At 34.7% G+C, this 21304-nt stretch overlaps 2 protein-coding genes across 4 annotated transcripts; one reads left to right on the forward strand and one right to left on the reverse strand.

Annotated features, from left to right (window-relative positions):
• Nucleotides 1–1223: 1223 nt before the first annotated feature.
• Nucleotides 1224–9331, forward strand: LOC124645664 (plasmolipin-like). Of its 2 annotated transcripts, none has more exons than XM_047185499.1 (4): nucleotides 1224–1466; nucleotides 6547–6667; nucleotides 6904–7164; nucleotides 7420–9331. In XM_047185499.1, exons 2-4 carry the CDS (start codon nucleotides 6560–6562, stop codon nucleotides 7504–7506), a joined length of 456 nt encoding a protein of 151 aa, XP_047041455.1. In that variant the 5' UTR covers nucleotides 1224–1466; nucleotides 6547–6559; the 3' UTR covers nucleotides 7507–9331. The 2 variants fall into 2 exon arrangements, with proteins under 2 accessions (XP_047041455.1, XP_047041456.1); XM_047185500.1 differs by lacking the exon at nucleotides 1224–1466 and adding an exon at nucleotides 6192–6241.
• A 3550-nt stretch (nucleotides 9332–12881) lies between these two features.
• Nucleotides 12882–20657, reverse strand: LOC124646258 (CKLF-like MARVEL transmembrane domain-containing protein 4). 2 transcript variants are annotated; one of them, XM_047186375.1, is made up of 5 exons: nucleotides 20458–20657; nucleotides 18880–19102; nucleotides 17085–17232; nucleotides 14553–14819; nucleotides 12882–13216 (listed from the first exon to the last, which is right to left on the reverse strand). In XM_047186375.1, the coding sequence occupies exons 3-5, from the start codon at nucleotides 17217–17219 to the stop codon at nucleotides 13076–13078; spliced, it is 543 nt and encodes a 180-aa protein (XP_047042331.1). In that variant the 5' UTR covers nucleotides 17220–17232; nucleotides 18880–19102; nucleotides 20458–20657; the 3' UTR covers nucleotides 12882–13075. The 2 variants fall into 2 exon arrangements, with proteins under 2 accessions (XP_047042331.1, XP_047042330.1); XM_047186374.1 differs by lacking the exon at nucleotides 20458–20657 and having other exon boundaries at nucleotides 12888–13216; nucleotides 17085–17231; nucleotides 18880–19096.
• Nucleotides 20658–21304: the final 647 nt, after the last annotated feature.

Raw genomic sequence — 21304 nt, forward strand, 5'->3', positions numbered from 1 at the left:
CAACAACATTCCGCTGCACGAACGCACACATATTTTATTACAGTTTTAAAGTTATTTGAGAAAAACAGATTTGGCTGCAGTAATGTTTGAAATGTTAAAACTTGGCAAGATCGTTTTTCAAAAATTTGTTTCAGCCCGGAACGAAATACATTGATATATAGCTTTTGTTGTGTAGTAAATGTTTGTAAATATCAAAATATAATTGGTCTAGTGTCTTTCTCTTCCTAATCATTTCTATAATAAAGAAGAAATAACACCAACGTTTATTACACAATATGATAGAATAATTTAAACCATGTCTGTAAACTTGTTGTTTGTTAAACAAATCGATAGTATTCTTTATTGTATAATAACATAGTCTTGTTTTTTATAATAGTAACACTTTAAAACTAACTAGAATTTTTGTTTGTTTATGTTTTGATGTTGAAATTGTATGCAATAGGCCCATCCATACTTGTTATTTTGGACGAAAATGTCTGAAATACCTACCTAAATTGATTAAATTCATGTATTTTAAAATTCATTACATAGGTGCACATACTTGTGATTTATGAACACCTTTTGTACCCTATTTCTGGAAATAAATTATAATTATTAACATGCTAAATAAAAAACTCTTGTACTGTAATCTTCCTTTTATTACACTGCTGCACTGCTCTATAAAGATAAATATTAGCAATTTATGCACAAGTACACTGTGTTTCATGTCGATTATTGCTGAGCAAAATGTGATAATCTTGCTCAGCCATAATCGACGAACGCTGTACTTGTGCATAAAATGCAATAAAAATGACCTATAGAATATACTGTAGTTTGAAACTCCCGCCCTAGCTTCTACTCTCTAGTTTTCGTGGGCGGAATATAGATGGCGCCGGCCGGTAAGGAAAAATTTCCTCATAAAATTTGTACGGAGTCGTTATTCTTCCCTTTAGGGTATATATGTTCTGTGCCCATGACTGTCAGCCGTGATTTGGTATCACTACTATCACTTAATTTCTCCCAAACCAATGAAGCTGAATTATTAAAGAAGCTGCGCCCGTTTTGGGTTCATATTGTTTCTATTTTATAAAATGTTCTACTGCACTGGAATCAATATACTAGCTTTTTTTGGTAGCTTATAATAAAGAATTGACGATTCTGAACATGTTCTGAACGCGCCGCGCTGTCATGTCAATATCGTGTCTTTCTTTCTCGTTTCTGCACGCGTGCTAGCTGCTTGCTTGCTGTCTCGCTTTTCCAAAGCTGTCAAAAACCTAAAGCAAGGAGAGATTATCACATTCATTCAATAATTTTTAATTGATGACACTTAATTTAATGTGTGTGTTTCTTTTAGAATTAATAAAAATGTGCCTTAATTGACCTGGACCTAGAAAATACTAGAAACGAGCCATATTTTATACAAACAGCTGGAAAGATATAGCAGCAGGATCGTGAAATCTGGATTGTTCAGAACGGACACCGCAGAGGTAAATATATTGTAGGTATTCAAACTTCTGGTATTCTTGAAAGTCTTTATTAATAGTTAAAGAAATACAATCACATTTTGTTAGGAATTATAACATTGTTCTCACTAGTTTTTTTACATCATGACAATTCACACCACAGTCATTCTTTTTCATAGACTAACAACCCTACATTTTTTAAATGTCATAGACTATAAATTCCTAACACCTTCTCCTATTTTTAATATATGAACATAAATTAAAAATACCTTATAATTACTTCAGAAACACATCAGTTTTCAAAACATTAACTTAAACAAGTTTTCAAAACATTAACTTAAACACTTCTAATTATAACTCTCAATTTACACAACAACTTTATCGCAATGAAATTTAAATTTTTCTTTATATAGTGGTTTCGTCAACATATCCGCTATCTGATAATTTGTAGGACAATATATAACATCTAAATATCCTTTCTTATAATTTTCGTGTATAAAATAAAATCTCACATCTATATGTTTAGATCTCTTGCTGAATGAACCTGTTTTAATCAATTGGATAGCACTCTGGTTATCAATATTCAAACTAATCTTAATACTGCTACCAATTAATTCACTTATAAAAGTCTTTAAGTATAAACACTCTTTAACGCAATCTGCTGCTGCTATATATTCCGCTTCAGTTGACGATAGACTTACTATCGGCTGTCTTTTGGAGCACCAAGCTATAGGTCCACCTGCCAACATTATTATGAACCCTGTTGTACTTCGTCTGGTCTCTGTACAACCTGCATAATCTGAGTCACAATATGCATGCAATCTTGTAATATCTTTCCCAGCATTATACAAAATCCCTTTATCTCTCGTTCCATTCAAGTACTTCAACACCTTCTTTACTGCTAATATGTCTTGCCTTGATGGATTTTCTACCTTTTTACTTGCTTCATTCACAGCTTGACTGATATCTGGTCTTGACCTGGTTGACAAATACAATAATCCACCAACTAGTTCTCTGTATGGGAAATTTGACGTAGCCACCTTAGATTCATTTTCCTTTCCCACAATGCATGGAGTATCTGCAGCTTTGGAATCATACATATTATATTTTCTAAGTAATTTTTCTGTATAATTCTGCTGATGCAACAAGATGCCTTGTTCTGATCTTTTTATTTCAAAACCTATATAGTTTTGAGGTTGTTCATATGTTTTTAAGATAAATTCTTTTTCCAATTGATGCAAGATCTGTAATAACTTTTCCTTGTCTTTTGATATGGCCAAACCGTCATCAACATATATAGCCAATATTATAGTTTTGTCTTCATTAAAAAACACACACTGATCCGACTTTGAAGCTCTCAGTCCAAGTTTCCTTAAAGTTTCTGTAAATCTTTTATTCCATGTCATTGGTGCCTGTTTTAGCCCATATAGTCCTTTCTTTAAATGACAAATTTTATTAGGCTGTCTTTCATATCCTTCAGGAATATACATAAATATGTCTTCCTTTAACTCGCCATACAAAAATGCTGTTTTCACATCAAAAGTTATCATTTCATATTCCTTTGAAGCAGCAATTGCTATTAATGATTTTATTGCTGATTGACTTACTACTGGACTATATATTTCTTGATAGTCAATGCTTTGCTGTTCGAAGCCTCTTGCTACAAGTCTTGCTTTGTAAGTACCATTTTCTTTTATACAAAATACCCATTTACTTGACAATATCTTGTGTCCTTTTGCTCTTCCTACATCAACTATTTCCCATGTATTGTTACTTTCCAATGATTCCTTCTCCGAATTTATGGCCTTCTCCCAATTATTCTTTTCAGCAGACTTCATGACTTCATCATACGTAAGTAATACATAATCTTGCAGGTAAGCTGGTTTTTTCCGTTGTCGTTTTGTATTTATAGTTTCTATAGTTTCTATCTCTGCAGTATTACTTTCTTTATTTTCATCATTTTCTACTTCATCAATAATATCTGGGATGTTATCTTCTATTACATTACTTTGTTGTTCTAACTCTTCTATTTCATAATAACTGTCATCACTTTCTTCTTCTTGATTTATTTCTTCTTCATTATTACCTGGTATTATTTCTGTTATCACCGAACTTCCTGTTTCTTCATATTTTTCTCCAATTTTCTTATTATTATTAATTATAACAATATCCCTTGCTATTTCAATTCTTCTTTCTTCTTTATTCCACAATCTATATCCATTATTAGTATATCCAATCATGATTAACTTTTTGCTTCTTGGATCTAGTTTCTTAATATTCGAATGTAATTGTTTAGCATATACTATTGAACCAAACTTGCATATATTAGATATATTAGGCCTTTTACCATGCCACATCTCATAAGGTGTCTTATTCTTCAAAGATTCACTTGGTAATCTATTTATAATATAAGTAGAACAGTATACAGCTTCACCCCACATTTCTTTATCTAACCCTGAATCAAATAGTAATGCTCTGGTTTTATCTAATAATGTTCGATTTAGTCTTTCTGCTTTACCATTTAGTTGTGGTGAGTATGGTACTGTATAATCTAGTTTTATTCCCTTTTCAGTACACCATTTTTTAAAATCATTGCTTGTGTATTCACCTCCATTATCGCATCTTATGGTAGATACCTTTTCTGTTCTCTCTCTTTCTGTTTCTTCTATATAATGTTTTAAATTTTCTTTAACTTCATTTTTATATTTAAGCAAGTATATTTTTGTAAAATGAGTATAATCATCCATGACGGTTAAAACATAACTATAGCCATCATACGTTTTGTTTTCGAACGGTCCACATACATCAGTATGTAATAATTGAAGTGGTCTACTGGCTCTGTTTCTTACTGTGTTAAATGGAAGTCTTGTTTGTTTAGCTTGTGTACAGATTTCACATTCGTCTATTTGCCTTAATCCATTTATTTTTATTCCATCTGCCACATCTGGTAATATATCTAGTATTTTCTTTCCTGGATGTCCAAGTCTTTGATGCCATTCTAAGGCAGTGCCATTTTCTTTCATTAACAGTGTTTTTTCTTGCATATTATTATCATCCAAATTAATTTTATATAAACCGTTTTCTTTTTTTCCTGTTAATATTAATTCTGACTCCTTATATATTTTTACATTATCTTTGGTAAATATAACCACTCCTTGATTGTTTGTAACTGCATTAACCGATAATAAATTTTGTGATAAGTCAGGAACAAGCAGGGTATTATTAAGAGTACATTTTTTTCCAATGACTTTACCAGTCCCTTTCACCTCTATTGTTTCTTCATTTGCAGTCAAAACAGATGATGGTTTGCATTCAAAAAATTTTAGTATGTCTACATTTTTGGTCATGTGTGCAGTACACCCAGAGTCTACAACAAATTCTTTCAGTTTTGGTTCTTGAATTTCACCGTTTGTAAAAAATGCCTTTTCTATTCTTTTGTTACTTTTTTCTTCATTCTCATTCTTATTCTTATTTTTGAAAAAACAATTTTCTTCTCTGTGATTAATTTTTTTACAGATTGAGCACTGTTTATTTTTAAACTTACAGTCTTTATCTTCATGGTTGTCCCTTTTGCAGATACTACAGGCTCTACAGTCTTTCTTCATGTGCCCTGTTTTGTTACATTTGAAACATTTTATTGCATTAAACTTTTTCTTTGATGTAGATGAAGATGTAGCTTGAAATGCTAGCTGCTTGTCACTTTCTTTTGCTTTCAACATTCGATTTTCTTCAGCCAGAAGTCTGTTTGTTAAATTTTGAAGGGTTTTCTTATCGTCTGCCATGCATTCCCAAGAAGTTATAAAATAGTTTAAATTATTTGGTAAACAGCTTAGTATTTTGGATATGACCATTTCATCATCTATTTTTGTTCCTAGCTGACTTATACGAAATTGTAAATTTTCTATTTCACTTATTAATTGGGAAAGCGATTGACTCTCTTGTTTCTTATATGTGAAAAACTCTTGTAATAATGCATCTTTGTTTCTTTGCTCAGAACCTTCGAATATTTCACATAATTTTACGTACATTTCACGTGCACTGTTACAATTAATTATGTGACCTTTTAGTTTCTTATCAATACTGCTTATGATAATTCTTTGCACCTGAGCATCTTTGATACTGAAGTCACTTTTCTTGTCATCTTCTTTTGTTTGTGCAATTGTTTTTGCAAGATTTGCCGCTTTTAAGTGTATATTGAATTCAAATTTCCACAATAAAAATGTTTCCGCATCTTTTAATTTTTCTATCTGTATTATCTCAGGTTTTTCCATTTTTTAGTTTTTCACCGTTTTTTATTTTCTTCCTTGTTATTACTGTTTTTTAGTTTTTTTTTTCACTTGTTTTTTATGTTGGGTTTTTCATTACCCAATCCCGGTTTTTAATTTTTTCTTCTCGGGCGTTCTGGGCCCATAACCTATTGTAGGTATTCAAACTTCTGGTATTCTTGAAAGTCTTTATTAATAGTTAAAGAAATACAATCACATTTTGTTAGGAATTATAACATTGTTCTCACTAGTTTTTTTACATCATGACAATTCACACCACAGTCATTCTTTTTCATAGACTAACAACCCTACATTTTTTAAATGTCATAGACTATAAATTCCTAACAAAATAAACTGTCATTTTCCTCAAATTTCCTATATTCTTGTCGCAATTAACTCTAAAACTCAAGGGCGTTGCCTGCCACTGTTCGAGCTTCAATTTAGTACACCTATCCATCACTATACTATTTTAGTAAACAGTAAGCAGGAAGGAAATTTTAGCCAAAATATTCAGTTGTCAACATTATCAAACAGGTAGGTATTTTTCGAATGTATCAAAAACATTTTGTCTATGTTTTTTTGCAAGTAAGGTCACTGGATCTCTTATCACATGACTGTGAGAATTAAATGTAAGTGCATCAAAATCATAAAATAAAAGTATTTCTATTTCATGGAATTAGTTAAGCTGATGCTATTTAAATATACTATAAAGTACTTCTATTGGTTTTGTTATCAGATTAGTTGCATTAGTCAGTAGTTAGTACTTCAAACTGCCACACTCAATCTTGCTGAAGAAAATTATCAAGCAATACTTTTGATTGAACTATTTGTAATTCCAGTTACTAGCTCAAAATGAACTACAACGCAGAGGCACCACAGCAGGACAGACCGTCAAAAATAGTCAGGTTTGACAAGGGTTATGTGCAAACTGTGCCTGGAATACTTAAACTTGTTCAGTTGGTAAGAAACTTTTCTTTTAGTCTCTTAACTGCTTGTTACGGAACAGTAGAAAACCAATTGTGTATCATGTATTCTCACTTCAACAACTCCAAATATGTATTTTAAACTATTTTTATCATGGGTTTTTTAAACACACTTTTCCTTCCTGTTGATACCTGATTTTCTACACAGGAACATTATGATTAAGATTTATTTCATATTTTTTTCCTGTCAGCTTAAAATGTACCTTTTTTCAGGCATGCAATTTCATAGGTTTCATATGCATCAAAATATCCTGGTCATGGGTATCAGCGATTTTCTACAATATACTGTACTGGGTCGGTATTATAATAACCGCTGGACTTCTCTTCATGTACACGTTCCACTTTGTAGAGAAATTCGACAGGTGGCCATGGTATAAGCTGGAGTTTGCTTATTGCATCCTCATGAGTCTGACGTATATCGGATGTTCGATATTCGCCTCAACTATCGGTGAAAGTGTGGGATATGCTGTTGGGGTAAGTTGGTTCAATATTTTTACTTTCTAAGGCCCAAATTCACCAAAAACATGACTGTCAGTTTTCTTAAGAGAACTTTTTAGTTAGTTTGTTTATTTTTACTTTCAATGTTCTAATTACATAGTTCTTTTAGGGAAAACTGACGTTGATTGATATAACGTGAGAATTTGAAATAAACAAGTAGTTGTAAATAAATTGATACGTTTCTTATGAACAAAATTGCATACTAAACATTAATCAAAACTCCTATTTCAGTTCTTCGGTCTATGCGCGATCATAGCGTATGGATTTGATGCATACTTGAAGTACAAGGCGTGGAAGAGAGGGCTGCCGCCACAGTAATATGTAAGATCTTTTACCAACAACTCCACTAACATATTGACCTGGTTCTTCTTACTTTGTAGTCTTAAATATTTAGGTACACTGGGTCAAAAAATTTACTTTAATGGTTGAGAGGTTTTTTAAGCTGCCAGTGCAAAAACCCATTTCAGTCTTTGTTTAAGATTATTCTAGTTTTTCTCTTTAAGATCAAAGTATTGATTGAGTATTTCTAAGTATCTCTTTTTGTAAACAAACCAACATTTATCAAAATATTTAAGAAATAGTTATGGTTTAAGGACCTATCATGGATTATGGAAAGTTTATGTCGTTTTAAAGCATGGTAAAGGAAGTTATTCCTGATGAGAGACTTGTATAAAGATCTCAATATAATATCCGTAAAACTTACAAGATCCATAGAGAAATCTATAGTTTCTTTGGAAGTTTTATATGGCTTGCTATAGCTTTATATGTGCCTTCTCTGTGTGCCTATATTTAAATATCTGACCTAAAATCGAATGGATTTAAAACATAGTTACATTATATTTCCGGAGAGTTATATACAACATACTTAACGTATTTTTATAAAATGTTTGTGAATTTATCACATACTTACCTTTTGTACATAAGATAACCAAACGATATACTTACAAAATAATATATGCCATGTATATTTTTAAATGTTTTACTAATACTATAACATATAAAAGATATCCCACCATATTTTTTGGATAGCTATAAACCTAATGTTACAATGGGTCCAATATTTTTGGGCATTTAATTTTTAAAGACTTTTATATCTTCAAAAAAAAATTGAGGTGTATGCGTTTAAAATGCATTAAGATAAGCTTATTATTATAATAATCATTGTTTATGTAAGTGTAGATTAATCGAAGTCGCTTTTGTTATGATTTTAAGTATTATTTTGTGTATTAAATTTTAGTTTTATAAGTTAATCAAAGGACTTTGTACCTGTGTAACCATAGTAATATTTGTTGACAGTTTTCCAGTTAATCTTTCACTTAAACAATGTTAATGGCAACACTGTTTCACTGTTTATGTGGCAACACAGTGAAACAGTGTTGCCACATAATCTTATCGTTTATTAATAACCTGTGTTGAGCTATTTAAGATCTGCACTTGAATTAGTTTTAACTTCCGTTTGATTATGTGGATAGATTGCCCTTTTTATGTATTTCACTATAATATTATCGTTGATATAAATACTGCTTTATGTGGCATATTGAAACTGGCTTATCGCTTATGAGTCATCGTTGCATTTTAGTAATGGTTGTTATATGAATAAATGTGTATTTCAATTAATATAATGAACTTTAAAATATTTTTAAATAAGCATAAGTTGTACGAACTTTTGGGAGTCTTACCCAGTTTTAGATATAGCCATCAGTCTACGCACAAATCGATGTTTTTACTTATTTTTTTTTAACAACTTTAATAATCGCCGATGACGTTTATCCTACTGAGCAGTTTGTACGCGTTTCTACCGCTACAAAAGCTGTGCTTTTAGAAAACGCGGTGTGTAACCTTGTGTGCCTTCAGTTTCGCCTGTTACTTCCAAAACATAAATAATGTAGGTATATAACGCTATTGCGATATCGATGTTAATCCTGTTTTTTTAGTGGCTCTTACACAAAATTTTGGACGAAACTCGTTTCTTTTATATGTATTTTATGGACTTTTATATATCTTTCTACAGTACAGTCTGAAAAGATGTAAATAAGCTTGTTACTGGCATTTACGCCCTTTGCCTTGGCGTTAATTATTGTTGATCGTGAACATTGAGGTATTCGAATTACTGTTAACACAATAAAACCACAATTACTTTATATTTTACTTGTTTTATTTCGTACAACAATGACCATAGAAATATTAACAATAGCCGGTTACACCGGTATCAAAATGGAATATTTTACAAAGTATAGCTGGAACAGTATATTTAATAAGTAGGTACATATAGTACAAAACTTTATTACATTTTTTTTATTGTATTTTGCAGTCGGCAAAAAAGATCTTTAGCTAATGTTGCCATCTACAAAATTATTCTGGCAACACAGAAACACAAAAGTTTTGCTTATATATTTTTTTAATATTCTAATTTGCAATATTCCAACAATAAATGAGCTATGTATAAGTATATATTTTGCCTTATTATAAACAAGTGTTAGAGCAAAATTTACAACAGTGAGCATACTCTTAAAATCACGTGGTTTAGATACATTTGACACATAGTGTGAGCAAAGCTTTAGTGGGAATAGCGGACGGACAGTTATATACTTATTTATATAGGTATATATTTAATATATAGCACGATAGGAGTAAGCTGTAATTGAAAATAAGTTTTTTTTTAAATATAAATAAGGGTGCGCGAAGTAAAGAAGTTGGTCGCAACATTTAATGCGAAAAAATGCGCAGAAGGTATAATAAAATGGAAATAGATTTCTTAAAACTATATAAAAGTTTGATAACTATTTACAGTAATAAGTTTATAAACACGATTAAAATAAGTTAGCGCTTACTACAATATTATCACAAAAATGCTTAAGAATATGTTAGGTGTATAATATAATTAAGTATTTAATAATAACTATAAAACAATATAGATTTATTTTTGAACATTATTTAGTCAGTCAATTAATTTTTACACTTTTAAATATTAATTAGATGAGAAATGATTGACTCTAAAAATGTTCAAAAACAAGTAACAAAAATATCAATAAGTACACATTGAGGTATTTGAAGCCCTTGTGCAACACTAACATAAAAACGCCCGGTTTCTAATGTTATTTTCTTAGTACATTCGCTTCTAGATTGCCCTTGAATAATGAACTTCATCACTAGTACCATAAGGTACAATTTATCTCATGCAGAGAAAACCAAATGGGTAATTGGTCTTATTAAGAATTTGTATTTTATTTTACAAGCAATAGAGCTTATTACTTAACATCGAATTGAAGAGCTTTGCCTGCAGTAATAAATATCAATATTTATTAGTGAATACTACACAGTCAAACGATTTAGTTCGACAACTTTTTCTTCAGTTTAAAATACCCAAAACGTTTAAAATCCAACGTACGTACGGTACTCATTGCATAAGTGTGATGACAAATACATAGCTATACTACGCAACGACAACTCATAATAAAATACTGTTGTAAAATTCCCTTATCATTATTAAACGAATAATAATGCACAAATCCTCTCAAATGCATAACATATTCGGGTTACTATAGTTCGGCCATTCAGAGAATGCGTTCCTGACACGTCGCGATTGAACTGACGACGTAACTTTGCAATGGCGTTGCAGTTACGATAAAAATATTTTTGCTGGTTGTTTACCGTTTTAACAATTGAGGAGCATTAAAACAACATTATTATATCAATAATCAATGAATGTTATTACGTCGTCAGTTCAATCGCGACGTGTCAGGAACGCATTCTCTGAATGGCCGAACTATAGGGCGGGAATCAACGCTTATCTGCCTCACTTTATCAGCATATAGCAGACATCATTCAAAACATGATTATTATGAGCTAAGTGAAATAGATCTCAGTGGCGTGCACTTGGAGAGGCCTATGTCCAGCAGTGGACTGCCATAGGCTGATGATGATGATGAAGTGAAACCGGGCGGCTAACATAACTTGGTGGGAATTAAATACAATACAATAACAATACTTACAACTAGTCTTTGTAAATAAACTGTGATGCAATCATCTTTCAATCAGTACGTACAATTTTCAACTCTATATCTTAGGCGTTTTAGTTTACTTTGCATTGGAAGCAAATAATGTGCTGGTTTTATCATTTCTACATCTGTGAGATGTTAACAGCGTTTAGATCTCACGACTCACGACATATCTAACACGGAATAGAAAAATATGATCTATTTCGGTACTACTAGTGTTATCGCTAACAAGACCATATTCGATAAACAGGACAAGCAATAATTTCCTATGATGAAAACCAATTCATCAATGATTTCAGTCCAAATATTGAAAAAAAAAAAAACTAATTGGAGTAATTTTCGTACAATCATGGGCGTAGCCAGCTTTGGGCTCAGGGTGGGGCAGCAGTCAACCTATCCCCGGGGGAGGGCGGGGGCACTCCGATTTTTTGTATCTTGAGCCGTTAATCTCAAACTTGTTAATCTCTTAATTTGAGAGGTTTACCTCTATTTTTTCAGGTACAGAAAATAATCAATCACACACAAGACAAAAGCTAAAAGTAAGGGCATATAGATTCTGAATACGCGAGCGAAGCGAGCGCGAAATTTTTATCGGAGTTAAACCAAATATTACGTAAAATTTAGCCCAAACGTACTTACTTTTTGTTTGTTGACAATTATGCAAAAATAAGAGCATGTAGTTTCTAAATACGCGAGCGAAGCGAGCGCGAAATTTTTATCGGACTTCAACCAAATATTACGTAAAATTTAGCCCAAACGTACTTAAATTTTGTTTGTTGACGAATGCAAAAAAAGGGCATATAGTTTCTGAACACGCGAGCGAAGCGAGCGTGAAATTTTTATCGGACTTAAACCAAATATTACGTAAAATTTAGCCCAAACGTACTTAAATTTTGTTTGTTGACAAATGCAAAAAAAGGGCATATAGTTTCTGAATACGCCAGCGAAGCGAGCGTGAAATTTTTATCGGACTTTTTTTTTAAGACACAAAACCCAAAACTACGTAAAATGTCACACAAATATACATTTTCATGAATGAGGGGACTAGGTACGACACACCCGATTTACGTCCCTACGAAAACCCCCTCGCCCGCATAGATAAGTCGATAAAAATAAAGTTAGATAACGTATAGCAACGTCGCGCAGTTAAGCTTCGCGGACCACTCGGAATGCCTCCAGGGACCAACAGTGGTCCACGGACCACCTGTTAAGAACCACTGTGCTAAACGATCGTTCTATTGGACAGGTCGTACATGGCTGGGCAAGCAAAATAGCGAGCGCGGTTTTTACACTAGGATAAAATTGCATTTCCGAAATTTTGATCACATCTACCAGTTCCATCTCCTTCAATGCATTATTTTTTGCATTAGATGGACGGCTCGGCTCGCTACGCCACATAGCACCTATTCCTTTAGGGAATATGGCTCGCTTTCAAATGACGCGCGCACCGCGCACGTTCGGGAACTCGAGCGTGCATTTTGTTTCGATCGCGCTCTTTCCAAAGTCGACAATTTTTTTGTGCAATAACTTACGGATAGTACATAATATGTACTATCATGTTGAATATATTATGTTGTTGATGTTGTTAGTTAGAGTTAGTAAAAAAAGCTTGTTTATTCAGACACCTTATAGGTCAGAGCCAGGGCCCAGGGTGGGGCAAGTGCCCCAGCTTGCCCCAGTGTGGCTACGCCCATGCGTACAATCATAAAATAATCTCATTTCATTACAGAATGGATGGTCCATTCTTGCAGACATCAAAATTCTTCACAACAATATATTCGTGTACTATTCAATTCATAACCTCCTTTCATTATTCTACGTCTTACCAGCCAGCTTCAAAGACAAAACCTCATTTCTAGATTACCTCTTTCTCTTCATCCTTCTCAGTGTTAGGGCAGCGCTGGTGGCGTAGTGACGTGCGTCTGCTTGGCCTGAACTCTGTGGCCCTGGGCCAACTCCCCGGCCTTCAAAGCCTGGTATTTGAGGAATGCGTCACCTCCGTATACCACCATTGCCAGGTAGCCGAAGAACTGGAAAGAGATAAGGCGATTTTACATTATAACAAAAGAAAGGAGTGGATAGACCTTTCAGGATGATGTTTTAATTCTTACATCCTTTTTATGCTAGCTAGGATACCTATCTTCCCACGTAGGATCAATTCGATTATATGTGTAACCTAGGACTCTAAGCACGATCCAGCCATATCCTATTCTAGCTTATCCGCAATCTAGGACATAGAAACTGAACGATTGAACCACTGTACGAAGTACTATGCGAAGTGGTTCATTCGATACACTTTAAATATTTTCTAATAAGTCCGCATGGAATACCAATCATGTACGCCTTGTTGATATTCGTTTGCGATCGTCGCCCATTGTATAGACAGAGAAACTTTATGTAGTTTGCTTTAATGAACACGTCCCACATATAATAAGTGACTGACTTTCCGTAATGGACGCTATAAATGTTTAGAAGTCGTAAACTGAAGCAATAAACGCGCATGGCTTGATGTCACGCTTGGGAACCTTAGATGGGACCGTAGATGACAGCAAAGTGTGCTAAGGACAGTCTTAAGGAGTGCCTTGCTCTTAACATCTATTTATCTTTTCATCTCTAGAGACGCAGAAATCCTGGCCTGGTTGGCAATTTTTCTGCGATCTTACATAATATTTTGTGGAAATCCTTTTTGTTTATTTAGCCTATGCTGTCTCACTGCTAGGCAAAGGCTTACCCCATAGCCTTCCATCTTTCCCTGTGGTAGTCTTACCAGAAGTTAATTAATCAAATTCCTACGTCCTACGGTACCTACCTAATTAATGTTGTAAAAGGAACGATAACACCATAACCATACTCATTACTCAGACCACATAGAACGATAAAGACAAAAAAAAACCCTTACTAAACATAACTATTTACCTCATTCCAAGCTTTTAATTAATAGTAAAACACAACTAACGCAATAGTTAAGCTCATAAACATATTTATAGATATTGAGTAGGTCGGTCACGTACGGCCGCGTTACTACAAAAGCGGCACCTTTTGTTTTCGATGGTATATTGACAGCTGTGCATCTGTAACTACAATAGACTCTACTACTATTGTTTGTCATGTAAAGAACAATTGCACAACAGTAGTGAGTAACATAATAATTTGTTAGCTGGTGCACGCACGCTAAGAAAATTATGAGAAAAGACCTTCCTCCTGAATCCCTTGAAATCTCTAAATGGTATTCCTGTCTGATCCCTCAACTTGATCATACTTTGACGGTTTTAAAAGTTGACCAAGCAGTTGTAACGTCCAACCAGTTTTAATTTTACTTTAAACAATTGCATAAGCAGAAAAAAATACTCCAAAGAGACAACTCACCCCTGCAGCAGAGTAAGCAGCAGCACCAAACGCCACGACGATCGTAGACGCGATGAGATATAGGAAGACCATCACGATATACGCCACCATCTCTATCTTCAGCCACTTGATGTTGTGGTACTTCTCCACCACGTGGAACAGGTACAGCACCAGCAGGATGCCGGAGAACCAGAGGCCTAGGTGCGCCACTATGTTGAAGTACACTCCTCGGCCGTTTGACCAGAACGCGGACGATTGGATGCAGATAAACCCGATTAGGTTGAATAGCTGAAAGAAAATTGCTGGATAAACAAACTGAAACACACCTAAGTATCACAGTAATATAAAATATCAAAGGGAGGCGGCGCGGCGGTACACACCCAAATCTAAAACCGATTTGAACTAGTCTAGAGCCAAAGAAAGGATATAGGCTAGTTTATACTTTTTATTCGGGAGCGGAGGGCGGGTGAAACCGTGGAATACAGCTAGTAAAGAATAGTTTTGGTCAATAGACGGTATTCAATTATAATAAGTGCTAATTACCCTATCCCACTTTTCATACCGACTCAAACCATGAGTTTTAATTGGAGTTTTGTATTTTAGAGCATTTGAAAATAAGGCCTTTGCTACCGATATAATGATGTACTTTTCTTTCTTCATGAGTTATATAGCATATGGTAATTGAGAGCTGAACAAATGATTGTATGTATAGCAAACCTGTCATTTACTCTGCCTCGATCACTATGCGTCCTACAAAATTATTAGTTCAAGACTTCATTCGATACAGTAACGTGTATTACTGGCATCTTAGAAAATGTATGAGTATGAGCCGAGTTTAAAATGTCCTTTAGTTTGCAACAAAGAGCTGATTCCACCTGGCATTTTAATTGTAACTCGCTATTTAATAGGAGGATGGGCAGCTGCATGTAAAACCTGTCTACTGATTATCAGGCAGCTAAGTGCAGACCTTCAAAGCATAGCGCATTTGTCTTTGCGTTTCTAACTATATATTTATATTTTGGTGATTCTATAATGCAAACATGCAAAAAAGGTACAAAAGCCAAAGGCTCGGCGATGATTGTTAAGCCTACACCTACATTCATGACGACATTCAAATCTTCGAGCTAGAGAATTGCAACGATCTGGGCCGCGATTCTCCTAATTTTACTTAAGCGTCATACGATTCACGTTCGACTCGATTCGACTGAGATCCGATCCCGACTCGATTACGATTGAAGGGTATGTGGCATTCCGCTATTTTTTCTTTGAAATAAACGTTTTTATCCTTTTCTGTCATTTAATAATGAATCATTTTGTCTGCAAATGATTTACGATTGCAAAATAATTGTACAGCAAACTACCGTATGGACCAAAATCACCAAAATAGCAGACCAATCGCACACCAATCAAATGTCAATCGAATGCGATTGGTCTTTTATTAGTAGCAGAATGCCCGATATGGTTAAAACTGCTATTGCGATCATATTGCGATTCGATTTCTATTCGATTTTGACATTATTAACTTAGGAGAATCGGGCCCCTGCGTATCGGTAAATCACCCATGATTACTGCAACTCTATAGTTTATCGCTGACTGACTTGATTATTCTTTTGCGTTCTATCTTCCTATCTTTTTAGTAATTCCTTTGTCCGTTATCTAGGAGCAAAGACCGTCCCCTGGCCACCCGCCAGGTGTATCTCGTTATCACAATGGCCTCAGCGATTAGTCACCTATTAGTAATGCGTAAATAATGACGAACTGACGTAACGAGCCATTATTTGTTTTGTTCGGCGCTAATCACGAGCCATAAAGGTTAAGATGTAGGTAATGCTTGACGAAAGCATTCTACGTTGTAGAATTGTGACTATAATTTTAATGGTTGCTATTTGATACCTGTACCTACATTAGTAGTACATTAGTTTTGCTATATTATCTGAGTGGAATTTAAGTTACTTATTTTATGACGGGATTTGACGGCGGTTTCGCCCGCGTCCCATAGGAAATATTTCACGCAGCCCGCATAAAAGGTAGCTACTAGTGGATACCTACCCTATACCCTTCCTCAATAAATGGTCTATCTAACACTGAGATTAGCGCATTTAAAGAACTGAACATGGTTTTGTAAGTAGGTGTAGATGAGTAAGCCAATGGTGTTATCTCTTCAAGACACTGACCGGAAGCATCATTACTCAAGGTAGATTAGTAGGGAATCACATAAAATGTCCAGATGTCCTGACGATGCTATACTTCAGCGTTAGTCATATTGTTAGTCATCAAGTTACCCAGAAAACTGATATGATTTACAGAAGTGATATGATCCTGTAATCTATTGTTTTTCGAACCAAACTTCTATAGAGCAACAAACTGGCTTCCGTCCGCTCTTTCGTCCAGGGACAAATACTTCGAGGACTTGGATAAAAATAAGCCTATAGGTTTACTAAATAAATAGACTATCTAACATTCAAATTAAATTACCAAATCGGCTCTGCAGTTCCTGAGAAAGGTACGTTTGTTCGAAACTACCCTTCAGCGTTGTAGTTAAAAAGTACTTACAATAACAATAGCCTTAAGAATCCCGGGGACAGTCTTCAGGTAAGAGGGGTCGAAGCGTGTCTCCGTAATGAACACGGTGTTGGTGGAGCCCATGGTCTGCGGCGGAGGCGGCGGCAGCTGGTTCGGGTACGCCATGGTGGGAGATTACCTGGAATTGGAGAAGCATTAGCATTGATATAGTGAGGTCCCACAAAAACTGATCGAGCAACATCTCTCTGCAAAGAAGAAATGTGGACGAGTCAGCGCGACTCCGCGTGCGTTTGCTAAGGATAGAGAACAGAGAAACATTTGCCGTCTAAACGTCACAGTGCCGCACACCTGTAGAATCACGGCTTTAGGTAATGCAAAGAAGTGTTGGGTATAGGTAAACACGAGTGCAATTAACGGGCATTTCGCTGTTGAGTTGTAGTCAATGAGATAGCCTCAGTAGCCTTTCTCCATTTGGATTGATCAACCCAAATGATGGAAGTTGGGTGAGATAGGAAGTAATATTCAAAGAACTGTCATTTTCCAAGAATAATATCATAATCATAACCATTTAAAGGACACACAGTGACACTACTGTAGTTGTAAAGTACACTTATCGCCTTTATGTCCCTATTTCCTAGCTCAAACAATTTGACCTTGCTTCCAGCCGTCGTAAATCATCTTAGTACACAGCGTTACATCGGAAGTTCCATTGAGTGAAGCCAATTCAATTAGTATGGCTATCAGGAATTACAAGTTCAGGTGCTCCTGTTAGTTTGTGAATGATTCAGTTATAAGGAGGTCAATTAATTACTTAACCTTTGTAGTACAGATCACAGTCATGATTTATTTATAAATTAATTACTAAGTTATGTGTTAATGTGATTATTAAATGACATAATTTTGTATTCAGAGTGTAATTATTCCGATTTTTTTTATAAGACAGACATGTGTTGCTGGGGAGTTTGTTGCACCACTTCCTCTTCCCAGCATACATATAGGAAGTGGTGAAGGGTGGGTGTTTTTGGGGCTGTCTCATGTAATGTAACATTTGAAAAGTGTGTTTTCCAGCCTGCTTTGAATAAACGATTTTTGATTTTGATTTATTATGGGTATAAATACATAGTTTACTACATACATATCTTTACTCATGTTGATTATTATACATGTATTTTATTGAACATATCTCTCATGTCCAAAATTTTTTATAAGCTATCTATCTTGACATTGATAAGAACATAACAGATGATGTGATAACATAATGTATTGGAAGATTTGGAGGTCACAATGGATAAAACTGCCTTGGGATTGAACTTGAAGAGGTTGTTAGCAAAAAGTACATAATTGATCGATTAAATAGAACAGCAGTAACTAAGTAATCACTACACAATAAGTACTGTAGAAAATATTGCTTTTTTATTCAGAATCGCATGACCATTTATTTCTTTACAACATTTAAATTAATTTAGGTAATAGACTAATTGGAATCTTACCAGATTTTATTTTAGAATTTATTTATTCAACCATTGATGTACACAGTAAATACATGAAAGAAGTAGAGTTAACATAAAATAGATTTAGTGGTGTATTGTAACATGTCTTATTCAATTTTAAATTATAGATGACCTCATCCCAATGGCATAAAAGATTGAATAATTAACTCATTTATTTATAGACCTAATTAAATAACTTAGCTGTTTGATATACCATTATTAACAGAAGGTAAAGAATTTAATAAACTAATAAAAGTAAACATGAATTTATCACTTAATATTAACTTAAAACATGACTAACTTGTTGATATCATAAAATATTTATATAGACTTACTTGAAGTGACCACGACGTGCACTACTCTCAATGGTGTTTGTTGATAAACAGTAAAACACAGTTCACAATATCACGGATAATGAGCACCGCATCGCGCAGAGAACTGAGGATGCTCCACACGCAGTCTCCGTGACCCTGACACGATATTACTAACCGATATTGAGCCGTGCACAACACCAATGACTCATATTTTTAAATAACGTGCTGTCTAAGCAAACCGCAGCATGGGCGTAGCCACACTGGGGCAAGCTGGGGCACTTGCCCCACCCTGGGCCCTGGCTCTGACCTATAAGGTGTCTGAATAAACAAGCTTTTTTTACTAACTCTAACTAACAACATCAACAACATAATATATTCAACATGATAGTACATATTATGTACTATCCGTAAGTTATTGCACAAAAAAATTGTCGACTTTGGAAAGAGCGCGATCGAAACAAAATGCACGCTCGAGTTCCCGAACGTGCGCGGTGCGCGCGTCATTTGAAAGCGAGCCATATTCCCTAAAGGAATAGGTGCTATGTGGCGTAGCGAGCCGAGCCGTCCATCTAATGCAAAAAATAATGCATTGAAGGAGATGGAACTGGTAGATGTGATCAAAATTTCGGAAATGCAATTTTATCCTAGTGTAAAAACCGCGCTCGCTATTTTGCTTGCCCAGCCATGTACGACCTGTCCAATAGAACGATCGTTTAGCACAGTGGTTCTTAACAGGTGGTCCGTGGACCACTGTTGGTCCCTGGAGGCATTCCGAGTGGTCCGCGAAGCTTAACTGCGCGACGTTGCTATACGTTATCTAACTTTATTTTTATCGACTTATCTATGCGGGCGAGGGGGTTTTCGTAGGGACGTAAATCGGGTGTGTCGTACCTAGTCCCCTCATTCATGAAAATGTATATTTGTGTGACATTTTACGTAGTTTTGGGTTTTGTGTCTTAAAAAAAAAGTCCGATAAAAATTTCACGCTCGCTTCGCTGGCGTATTCAGAAACTATATGCCCTTTTTTTGCATTTGTCAACAAACAAAATTTAAGTACGTTTGGGCTAAATTTTACGTAATATTTGGTTTAAGTCCGATAAAAATTTCACGCTCGCTTCGCTCGCGTGTTCAGAAACTATATGCCCTTTTTTTGCATTCGTCAACAAACAAAATTTAAGTACGTTTGGGCTAAATTTTACGTAATATTTGGTTGAAGTCCGATAAAAATTTCGCGCTCGCTTCGCTCGCGTATTTAGAAACTACATGCTCTTATTTTTGCATAATTGTCAACAAACAAAAAGTAAGTACGTTTGGGCTAAATTTTACGTAATATTTGGTTTAACTCCGATAAAAATTTCGCGCTCGCTTCGCTCGCGTATTCAGAATCTATATGCCCTTACTTTTAGCTTTTGTCTTATGTGTGATTGATTATTTTCTGTACCTGAAAAAATAGAGGTAAACCTCTCAAATTAAGAGATTAACAAGTTTGAGATTAACGGCTCAAGATACAAAAAATCGGAGTGCCCCCGCCCTCCCCCGGGGATAGGTTGACTGCTGCCCCACCCTGAGCCCAAAGCTGGCTACGCCCATGAACCGCAGTGAGACATAACTCCGCGGGAGTTCTGTTATTTGTTTACTCATACGAAACGTCTTACACGTAACGATTACACATAGAATATGTTACATAAACCCGCTTTATTTTGTTTCGTTGGGTATTTTGATTTGAATGTTACTGTTACCTATGTAACTTGTTATAAAATATTTATTCTTTTATAAGAAAATTATGTACGATAAACCGCTAGAACAATCACCACAAAAATAAAAGTTCTGCCTGACTCCTGTCAATGTCAAATTAATGTCAGTTGACTAGTGTTGTGAATGAACGATTGGAAAACTGTTATGTTATTTATTTAAATGTATTCCAAAGTGAAATCTTATTTATACGACATGGAAACTGATTATTATTATATTCGCCTAGCCTGCATAAACTTCATGATTATAGCAAATACTGACAAAAAGAAATAGAGGAAAGTAATATGAATAGAATTATTGCAGTCCCGACTTTCGTATCTTAAATAAGATACGTTAATTGTAATTTCAATTGAAAATTCGTACATCAATTATTAATTAAATTGTCCCGCATAATTATGGCACATCCCTATTTAAGGTGTGTTCAAAAGCCTGCCGGGGCTGCGGGTTGTTCGAAAGAGATACCGCGGCCCTGGTACGTAAAAGGTCTATGACGGAACACGACGATTTTAGTCAGTAAGAGTCTGACACTCCCTCACCGCTGCACATACGTAGATTTGACCAATTTAGGCGGCCAAAAATATTTTACAATGTATTTCGTTTTTTCTATCTTTATTTTATCATTATTTTATTATTTATTTTATTTAAGCATTGTATTTTGATAATAAGCATGTTTTATTGAAAAAAACCGTAAATA

Source organism: Helicoverpa zea, chromosome 3, assembly GCF_022581195.2.
Source record: "Helicoverpa zea isolate HzStark_Cry1AcR chromosome 3, ilHelZeax1.1, whole genome shotgun sequence".
Classification (NCBI taxonomy): domain Eukaryota; kingdom Metazoa; phylum Arthropoda; class Insecta; order Lepidoptera; family Noctuidae; genus Helicoverpa; species Helicoverpa zea.